The sequence below is a fragment of the Dermacentor andersoni genome, chromosome 1, assembly GCF_023375885.2.
Source record: "Dermacentor andersoni chromosome 1, qqDerAnde1_hic_scaffold, whole genome shotgun sequence".
In the NCBI taxonomy this organism is placed as follows: domain Eukaryota; kingdom Metazoa; phylum Arthropoda; class Arachnida; order Ixodida; family Ixodidae; genus Dermacentor; species Dermacentor andersoni.
This window is the reverse complement of record NC_092814.1, coordinates 52,669,242-52,680,184: the sequence shown is the minus strand read 5'-3', so window position 1 is coordinate 52,680,184 and position 10,943 is coordinate 52,669,242. Positions and strand designations below refer to the sequence as shown.

The following is a 10,943-nucleotide window of genomic DNA, read 5'->3' as shown; positions in this document are numbered from 1 at the left end:
GCGTCGACCGGTCCAACGATAGCCAACGCGGCCGGCCCGCTCTCGCCACCGTGTCTCCCGCTCGCGTCACGCGCCCGAGTTTTTTCTGGTATTTTGCACTCACTCAGCTCACTCACCGCCCTTGCCCTCTTCGCCGTAGAGTTTGCGTTTGTGCGTTTTCCCTCTGCTTCGCCACATCCGCCCAGGCCACATTACCCACATGTTATCTTGGGAGCGCTGCTGTCGTGTGTGTTCTAAAGTGCGTGTGTCTATTGTGGTGCGACGCGTCAGTCAGAGCCTCAGTGCTGTGTTTTGATGGTTTCGCGTTAATTCAAGAAGGTCAATTTGATATGGCTGTGCCTTGCCTGCCGTGTGAGTTTTGCAGTAAAGTCCTCACACCATTGGGACCTATTGGGACTGCTAAAACCAGTAGTAGAAAGAAGCTGAACTCGTTGAACCGTCTTGACATCACATGGCGTGCACGTGTAGCAACCGAGTTTCACCGGCTTCGCGTCTGCGCGTAAAGTAGCGTTTGTAGATCGTCCGTTTTGCGCAACTCTTTGACAAGCACTGCAGCAGGTGTTAAAAAAAACGTTTCAGAAACTGCAAGTACAAAATTATGTGGAGAACTCGCTACTTGCGCCACTTTACATTATAATGTTAAAAAAAGAAAGTGTTTAGGCAGTTACAGTTTAAACAAACTAATGTGCTGACAGGATTGTGCTGCTGAATGGGAGTGGCATTGTGCTGCTGAGCACGAGGTAGTGGGTTCTATACCGGCTACATTTCTGTGGTGATGACACTCGCCATTCAAGGTGAAGTTGCATAGAACCAGCTTGATCAGTAGTCATCATAAACGCTTTGTGTAGCGTACACGCGAGCAAAGAAGCGAAGTGTCAAATGGAGAAATAGCCTGAGCAGGGTTTGTTTCAGTGCTGTAGCAGCTTACTTTATGCAGAGCGTCATGCAATGCAAGTTCTCCAAAATGAAAAGGCAGGGTTGGGGGTTGTTTCGTACTTAGCCACATAATGCCTGAAAACTGCAAGTGTAACACTATCCATACACGTCTTCAGCTCCTTGGTTGCGCGCGTCAGTAGCTCTCGGCGCTTTCCTGTTTACGATTTGTGCATTTGTCAGCACTTAAGGAGAGTGGAGACCTCCCGCAAAAATTAATAAGTGTGGAGTAGAACATGGCAACTTTGAGTCCTATTAAACTTCGAGCCCGAATTCTGTGTTAAATGATTTTAATAGTATATTTTGTATGTTTTACATTGTGAGGCCTTGCAATTTATTGTCCTCCGGAGTGTATGAGCACTGTTTCACTGCTGATGAAATGACATAATAGACATCTCATGATGTCACATAATAATCTACTCTACACCTTATGTTGATGTTTAATTTCAAATTATTTTCGGTATGGTAGGATTTTTTATTGCATGTTTCTGCATAACAATAATCTAATTCAGATACAATTTTGTTAGAGTTCCTTGAACCTGAATGCTACTGCTAGCACATAATCTTTGTACTCTCTACTGTTTTATGTGACAAACCATTATATGTGACCAACTTTTGAGCCTTAAAATATGTGGTCTGAAAGGAACGTTGTGCTCAATGCCTCTCATATGAATTTTTCCTCAGGGACAGCATTACTACAAAGGGGGCACCAACAGAGAACCACTATGCTCAAAGGAAGACCACTGTGTATTGCTGCAGCTCTAATTGTTCTTGCAGTGAGTGCACATTGCCAGCAACAGGCTGTCATTGTAGTTGCTGACGAGGAAATATCTCAAAATAAGAATGAAAAGGAAAGCAGCAAACCTGAAGAGAACCCAACAAAACAATTTCAAGCCACAAATGAATGGAAAGAAGTTAAGCCAGGTGAATATATGCAGCAGCTGAGACTGCTTTTTCCATGTAAATGGGGCTTGTAATGTTGCATTACTCTGTTTTTTTTTTTTGCCTCTATCCTTCTAGAACAGGGATCTAAAACTCAAGTTGTGACAATACAGCAGTTACCTGCCATAGTGTTGCTCAGTGGCTGTGGTGTTTCACTGCTGAGCACAACGTCATGGGTTTGATTCCTGGCCATTATGGCCAAATCCTCATGGGGACAAAATGCCAAACACTTAGGTGTTAGTTAAAAAACCCAAAGTTGTCTGAACTAATATTTAGCCCCTCATTATGGAATCTTTCATAGCCTTCACATTGCTTTGCTATGTTGAGCACCGTCAATCGACTATACAGTAGCTGTTCCTATCAAAGTGTCTTGCTTGATTACAGGAATAGAATGTCGGGCATCACGGGCCTCGGCCGCTATTATTTGCTGACACCACCTCGTGCTTTGAAGTTTCTAATAAAGAAAAAGTTGAGGAGCCATTCCTCTCTATGACGGTGAATGACCTGCAAAGCTGTAGCATATCACACATGGTTAGACAAGAACGAGAAGAAAGGAGGTTAACCGAGGGGCCCAATCTTTATTAATCATATCATGAGAAGCCAACAAACAAAGACACCAAGGACAACATAGGGGAAATTACTTGTACTTACTAATTGAATTAAATGATAAATTAATGGCAATGAAAGTGGATGAAAAAACAACTTTGCGGCAGGTGGGGAACGATCCCACGTCTTCACATTACGCGTGCAAACAACTTTGCCACAGGTGAGGAATGATCCCACGTCCTCGCATGCGTAATGCGAGAACGTGGGGTCGTTCCTCACCTGCGGCAAATTTGTTTTTTAATCCATTTTCATTGCCATTAATTTAATTCAGTTAGTAAGTACAAGTAATTTCCCCTGTGTTGTCCTTTGGTGTCTGTTTGTTGGCTTCTCATGATATGGTTAGGCAAGGGTACATTAGTAATTTTCATCATTTGGTCATGGTAGTGATGATAGTGTTGTGATTACTGTCATATACACTGATTGGTTCGGTTTCAACCTTAGACGGATTCTTGGCCAAAGTTAAAAATCTATACATGACCGTTGTTGAGTAGTTGAGTGACTTCGATTGGTGTGGCACTTCAAAGCAAACTCTTCTGGCATAAACTGAGTGAACCATTTCTTGTTTGGTTTTAAAATGGCCATATTGAAGTCTCCAACGATGATCACAGGGGCAATGTCATCATGGCTAACCCATGCAAAGTGTGTAGTCATGAATTTCTCGATATCACACTTGGGTGTGCCTGAAGATGTATACACAGTGGATACCACAATTCCATCTTTCGTTTGTATGGCAGTACGGACATCCCCACAGTCAGTGGCATTGACCTCTTGTGAGTCAGGGGTGTATGCTTGTATATACATTTTGTCCTTTGCGTATATGGCAACACCTCCTGCTTGTGAGTCATGGAGAAATAAGATGTGCGGAACCCTAGCCATACATAGCTTTGATGCAAAACATGCAAAAAAGACAGGTGTACCACTGTCCTAACTGTTTGTTTGTTTGTCTGTAGTGCACAATAGACAAAAGTGGCAAGACATGCAATTGTTTACGACCATCTTGTTCCCCCTGAGTGAGCAGCTGTCTGTCTGGCTCTTCAGGGGAGGCTGTACCGGCTGGTCTGCATGTACGAATGAATTTAGCAACAGGCCATGCTGAAGCAAAATTAATGGATGGAGATGAATCGAAGGATGCACAACAATCCCACAGCTCTGGCAGCCAGGATAACCGTTTACTCCTGGAGCAGGCTAAAGATGGGCCTTCCATAATGCTTTCTGTAAGTATTATTATTATCTGTACCGTACCATGTTGCAACAATGGATACTGTCTTCAAAACGCCCCGTCGGAATAAATATTGTGGAAACCCATGAGGTAAAGAAGATTCCACATCAGTAACAGTTGTCATCTACCAGACTGTGGTGTGAAGCTGTAAAGGAAATCCATGGGATTTATTTGCTTAACTTTGCTCCCACAGCTATTTGTGCTCATTCAAGTGCTCTCAGTAAGCCCCTCTCAAAGGTTGTGTACTGTTTATCAAAACTTTGTAACACCGTCGGTTCATGAACTGTCATAACTGTGTGCTGTGGTGGTTTTCTTTGTGGGTGTGTGCATGGGGGGCATTTGTGTGTGTGCGGGTGAACGTGAATTAGCCCGGCTGACCTCTTACTCCAGAGCCTTCTCTGTTCTCTGTGCCATGTTTGTGAGTCAACAAACATAGCTGTGCTCCCCTTTGTGCTGTAACGAAGGTTGACGGGCGTCATGTTTTCTGACTGTCACTAGAGTTCAAGGGACATTATCCCTATTTCACAAGTAAAAAGTCAAGTGATTCCAGCATGTGACTGCCTGTGACTTTAATTTTAAGGTCTGTTGTGATCACAAAGGCAACCTGTCCTCTCTGTGGGTCAGCTGTTGTGTGTATGTAGGGCCCTAAGGGGGAGCAGTCTCAAGTACCGGAGAAGCCTTATCACATTGGTGAACCTTTACTGAACTCAACTTTGGCAGGTCATTCAGTAGCCGGGAGAAAATTTAGAAACAAAAATGGAGAACTAAATCTCTAAATGTGCTATCTTTCAAGGAGGCATTGCAAAGCATTTTGAATGTGAAAAATGGTACTAAAACCCGCCTAGTCTTCAGACAGTGCTGTCATCAGCTCCTGAGATAAACATTGTTATGAGCCTTAATATACAGCTTGTCCTTCCCTCCAACATTTCTGTAACCTTTGACATCTCCTGTGTTTTATAACGGCCCAATAAATTCCTATGAGCGTTGGCCAGATATCTTTAGATGTTTCTAATATTCAATGCCCGTGACACTATCAAAAATGTGCTCTTTGGTGCTATTGTAATTTAATGTGCTAGTATTGTACTAGTATTAATATTTGTATTAATATTTGTCCATAGCTAGATTTGCCACTTGGCTGGTTTTTCACTAGCACAGCCAGTTTTTTCATTATGGTGCAGGCTGCTGGTTTGACACCCACACTGGCACACCGTTTGCCAGTTTTCCAGTTCTTCATAATTTGGCTATGCATCGAAAACATTCGTACATAGCATTCATACAGGGCATTCATACATTGCAAACAACTGAAATGTCGGAAGTGAGTGCATGTTATCTAAATTTGGCAAACAGTGGCCCATACTTTCACTTTATTATTTCTTCTGAAGTTTCTCCCTTGAGTCCAAGAAACACCTGTGCTTCTCTATGATACATTTTATCAGGGGCTACCCACCGTTCGAGCTTATCGCACCAGATGGCACGACCAATTTGGACCATATGAGTGAAATGGAACACACATTGTTTGTTGTCCTGTGCTTGCACAACCCTGGGCTATGGAAACAATGCTCATCTGGCTGTTGCCTTTACCCACTATTTTTTTTATTTTACTTTAAATGTGCACCAAATTTTAAATGGAGCCTAGAAGTATATTTCAAGTCATGCAAAGTTCTTACTCGGCATATTGCCACTTTATTTTGTTTTCATTTTGTGTTTTTGTACAAATAGTGCGCTCTGAAAAAAAATATATATATATATAAAAGAAAAAAGGAGAAGAAAACCTCCACCAGCGCCTTTTCTTGCTGCTAGTTTTTCTTACAGGAAAAGGTGGCAACCGTATCCATACCAGGCTGTCATTACTATAGTTTTGATTTCTGTATATTGTGTGTGTTTGCATTCTTTGATATCCTTTGTGCCTTGAACTCTGCGAAAGCACCATGGATGGGCTGAGGTGGTGCAACTCTTTGCTTGTAAAGTGTGCTTATTTGCTGTGTTTTTATTCCAAGTACAACAGAGGGAACAACTCAGCATGTGGTTCTGACTAACAAATTTAGCCACAGTAATCATGTGCTTTATTCAAAGTGAACCGAGACATATTAGTAGCTGTAGCAAGGCAACGAAAACACAAAGGAGAAATGTCTCATGTAATGGTGGTGGCCCCATCTGTTGATGAGGAACTGCAACTGAGCCAGTACGAAAGCCAGACGTGATGACATATTCAGGTGGCATACTGCGGGCATTGCTCTGTGCTGCCTCTTACTTCCAGTGCAGTAAGAATGACCAAAGGGAGGGCAAGGCCGTAAAGGCATGGCAGGAAAAACAGCCGATTGCCAATAACTCTGCTCATGCAAGGTGCTTATTCAAAGTGCTCTTTATTACCAGAAATATTCCACAGCTTCCTTAAGGGATGTTGCAGAGCCCCTTTAGTAGATTCTAGTCTTGCTTTGTCATGCTGCTTAACAAGCTACATTATCGCTACCATCATCAAGCTGCATGAGAAAGCGAGAGAGGAAGGCATGTTTTTGATAACATTTATGGTCACTTCTGGCTAAGCCGCACTATGTGTTTGTGTAGGCCGGGCCTCTGCTTTAATGCTTTTTTTGACGTCTTACAAAATGATCACCAGTGATTGCCAATTTTGATAGCCAATTTTAGCACATTGAAAACATTTTTCGAATACACAACACTATCCAGCAGGTAGTCCTGCACAAGGGCCTTCAGAATCTTTTTGACATTGTTTTGTGGCAAAACTGATTTTTGATGCAACTTTTGACGAACAGAGGCACGTTGTGGAGAAAACTTTTGTTGCCCTTGCCCTTCACCGCTTCCAAAAAAAAAGTTTGTAACTCGTGATTAGGGTGCATGAACAATGGCTTTTTGTGATACCAGCAGTAATTTAGAGAACATTACATCGTCACATTTGAAGGGTGATAATTGAATGAAAAAATTGGCAGCCGTTTACATTCAGTGTAGGTTTTGACTGAGTGGTGTTCCTGTCAAGCACACTTCAAAGGGTCTGTTATATGTCCAACGCTCAGAACTGTGCATTTTCGCCATGTTTAGAACAGTTGCAATTTCAGAGGCAAGCCAACTTCAGCCAGTTGTTTATAATTAAGCTTGTCCAGCAGCTGCTGGGGCTTGACTGTGAAGATAACAACGACCTTCCTACTCAAAAACCAGCACCAGAACTTTAGCTCCAAATCAGGGAGATGCAGATGAGGCAAAATCGGAACCTGTGCTATCTGGAACGCAAAGTTGAACTGAAATCGAACATTTGCAGTTGGAAATACACAGTCTACCTTTGCCTCACAATGTCAAGGGACTGCTTCACTGTATAGCACAGGCACTGGAAAGACTAACCTCTTTGTTTTTTATACCTAAAGAACATCTGTGTGCCAAGCATATTTTTAGTCACATGTTTTTAGAAGATTGAATTATCAAACGTACATTCTGAATTTCTTATGAAATTTGTTTTTGTATATTATAGAGTTCTCAAGCAGGCCACGAAAATGTTGACTTTACAAACTTTAAAGAATGCTTTCTTACAACTTATGTGCAGTACAGTGCCTCTACAACAAAATGTGCTGTATAACGAAAGTCTGTCCAGGTGAGCTGTGCAGTGTGTGAGCTACTGTGAGCTGTGCGTTGCACGGCCTTTACAACAATGTGACTTGTATAACAAATGATTTCGGAGGCCCCAAGCACTTAATTGTAAAAGAGTTTGACTGTATTTGGAAACACCAATTAGTTTTGTGCAATGTACAGTGCTATGTCATATGTTAAAGTTTCGTCTATGGTGCCAAAAAAGATTTTTTTAAACCTCCGAAAAATGATAATTTTCCTGCCGTAACGAAAAAGTTAACCTGCCAGTCTCTTTCAAACACTCCAGTTTTCCGGTTACTGTATATACCAGAATAACGCCGCATGCCCGAATTTGACAACTGAAAACTTGACGAAAAAAAAAGTGGATCCCACGTACTGTTGCAATCGACATAAGCGAAACTTTCTGTGCTGTTTGCTTTGATTGACAATAATTAGCAGTGATGGTGACAGCGAATGTTTGATTTCTTCAGCATCTAGTGCAATACGAGAGTGGTGAGTTGATGGTAAATGTTGCCTTACGTGCGCCACTGCTGTTTGTCTGTGTAGTACACAGAACACACAGTGAGACGTGTTTGCCTGAGGCATTGTTATGCGCCATTATTCGTAACCTCCGAGAAGGTTAGTATTGTCATTCCCTCATGGCACATTGCATCATGGTAGAAGTGTTAAGCTTTAATTGAATTATGGGGCTGTACAGGCCAAAACCACAATCAGATTAAAACGCATGCCACAGTGGCAGACTACAGATTAATTTTTGCCCCCTGGGATTCTTTAATGTGCACCTAAATTTAAGTACACGAGCATTTTTGTATTTTGCCCCCGTCGAAATGTGGCTGCTGCGGTTGGGATCGAACCTGCCACCTCAAGCAATGCCATAGCTGCAAAGCTACTATGGTGGGCACAGAAGTGTGGAATTGAAGTGCGATGCCTAGATACTATGGTGCTTTTATGTGGCTTTGAGTCTGCACACCGTGCGTCAATTGACCGCCTGACAAATTTTCATGGTGTTCATTTTTCAGAAATAGCAGAAACGTACCGTACCGTACCTTGAGCTTAAATTTATCCAGTTTGCCTGCAACCGCTTTCGTGTCTAGTATACTAGCTTTTCCTCGCCTTCGCATGCCACCTTTTCCCTCTCCTGCCCTCCTCCCCATGAATGCGAGTTGCGAGCCAAGGCTCTTATTGACTCGTTTCGTGGCTCTGTCAGTTCTACCCATTCTCTGCATGCTCTCCCCTACCTCCTCTCTCTTATTCTATTCACTTCTCCTCTGGGCGGTTGCATGTTGTGGAAAGGTAAGGGCTGCAGTTCTTTCAATGCATTTGTGGGGGTGACAGATAATTACAGGCATCAAGAGGATATTGTGGTGATGCCCAGGGAGCCCCAGAGGGCATTGTGCACACGCGGCATAGTGCAAAGGTCCAAATAAATTTCTCGCATTGCCTTTCCTCTGCCACATTCCTGTCGTGTATACACACGCTCTGAACCATAGCCTAACATGGTGTGCCGTACAGCAGCAGCAGTGGGAAAGTCGAAGGAAGAGGCAAAGAAAGCTTTGCTCTAAAAAAGTGGCAGAAAATCAGTTGTGTTTCACATATGGTGCTGTGACATTTGCGTTCGGCACAGCTACCAGATGACGATAGCTGCCCTGCAGTTTTTAGCATGCGACATAGTGTTGTGCCTGATCTGTGAAATAGCACAACTGCCTACGATAGCCAGAAAATGCATAACCACACACAATGCTGCGTTCAAGCTTCGAATTGCTGCAACGCCAGATAGCATGCACTTATAATTGCAGAAATAAAGTGTTTTATTTTTCCATATATGGACTGAAAATTGAATTGCAAATGGCCTACTTGTGTATGGGGGCCGCATCATGCCAAAATCGTGGGGAAAAAAAGCCCTTGTACAAGTATATACAGTATTTCGTCAATAGTGTGATCTGTTTGACTAGTTCCTTGAGGAAAAGCTTGTTATTCTTTGCAATGTTTCTTCCTGAAAAAGGAAATTATTCACAAATTGGAAAGCTGCTGGTCTTATGTTACCCTTTTATGGAAGAAAGTGGACATAACATACAAAAGGTAACTTAACATGTTATCTTTTTGAAGGAAAAGAAGGACCTACCATGGAACATGGATGACCTGAAGAAGAAGATGTCAAGCTTAAAGCTGGAGGCTAAGTCTGAGTCAGAAATTCTTTATAACCTGCTTGAGAACTACCACAATGCCACTGAAGCAGGGAAGGAAGCTCTGTTGAGAGATATGGAGTTCCTTGTACACCAGGTGGGTAGAGTTCTTTGTATTCCAAACATGGCTTGTGTGTGTGATGGCCTACAAGAATGGCATTATATGTCTTACAGTATGACTAAGTACACACTTTAATCCCCATCGTCTGTTCTCAATGAATATGCATGCATGTGACAACAGTAATTGTTCGCAGGATAAGCTTTTTTGTGAATTAATATTAAGCAACTCGCAAAAATTATATCTTCGGGAACGTTGCATCTTCATGAAAGTTAAGTTGTTTACAGTGCCTGGCATATACCTTCCTGCAGGCCACACTGGTATGTCACAAAGAAGAGGGAGTGTAAAGCATTGTCTACACAAGCTACAAAAGAGGATGAGGTGAAATCTTAGAGACGTGGGTCACACTCAAGGGCTTCACATGCATGTGTTTGAGACATCTGGGGTGGTATTCTTCATCGATCACATTTGGGGATATGGTCAATTTTGTAAGTTTGTACACGATGTGTTGGTGTTTACGAGCAACAGTGTTCCTTACATTGTGTGAGGACCCTTGTCACCCACAGATTCGGAAGCGTCAGCTGCTTAGTTATGAAAAATTTCGCCAAAGTAGTCGTACACCCGAGGTGATTGACCGACAATATAGCCTCTGATTTAGACAGCACGCACCTTCCAGGCTTGAACATTGTGCACAGCTATGTTAAAGTGATTACAGTTCAGCATTTACAATTTTTATTTTTCAAAAATTTGACATTCTTTTTTCATTTTTTATTATCACTGATATTCTAGTCGCGCAATTTTTCGTGTCAAGCTTAGACATTTTTTTCTTCGTTGTTTTTTTTTTATCGCAGTGACCATCTTGTTTACTAGTTTTGTTGATGCTTTATAACTAGATCCTGTTCTTCCTGCACTGTTGTTGCATTCAGTGCACAGAATAACAAAATTTTAGAGAAGCAATCTAGCTAGGGCTCACCACCACATGGCAATATTACCGTGGAGAAATTAACCATGAGTGCATTTGATATTTTAACAGGAATAGATTGAGAGTGTATTCTTAATGTTATGCAGCTGCATAGCTCTGATGAATAACACAGAAAAATAAATGACAAGGTATATACTGTTCCACGTTAGAATCGTTAGAATCGTTAGAATCGTTAGAAACGTTAGAATCTGCCACGGTGGCTGCAGCGTGGAAACTAACAGGGCTCCCACCTCTCCACTTCCTGTTACCATTGCAGCGGAGGCAGAGTGGGTGCAAATAAGAAAAAAAGTAAAGACAGCTTAGGTGGTGATCTCCTTGTGCATGGCACCGTTCCATTATTTTTGGGGGCTCAAGTTCAGCTCCAGAAAAAAATTATAAGGGTTAGAACTGGTTTGGAACTTTCTGAACTTGTTCATCCTGGTTTAG

At 42.2% G+C, this 10,943-nt stretch overlaps 1 protein-coding gene across 5 annotated transcripts in view; it reads left to right on the top strand.

Moving 5' to 3' along the window:
• The first annotated feature begins 4 nt into the window (after positions 1 to 4).
• Sil1 (Sil1 nucleotide exchange factor) overlaps positions 5 to 10,943 on the top strand; it is a 37,290-nt gene continuing 26,351 nt past the window's right edge. The window contains exons 1-4 of one of the 5 annotated variants that reach the window (XM_055061480.1): positions 5 to 88; positions 1,618 to 1,857; positions 3,520 to 3,695; positions 9,401 to 9,574. In XM_055061480.1, coding sequence (XP_054917455.1) covers positions 1,659 to 1,857; positions 3,520 to 3,695; positions 9,401 to 9,574 — 549 coding nt within the window. In that variant the 5' untranslated portion in view covers positions 5 to 88; positions 1,618 to 1,658. Of the gene's footprint in view, positions 89 to 109; positions 352 to 390; positions 795 to 1,617; positions 1,858 to 3,519; positions 3,696 to 9,400; positions 9,575 to 10,943 lie in introns of those variants that run through there. The other 4 variants (XM_050193170.3, XM_050193171.3, XM_050193172.3 and 1 more) reach the window with 4 other exon arrangements.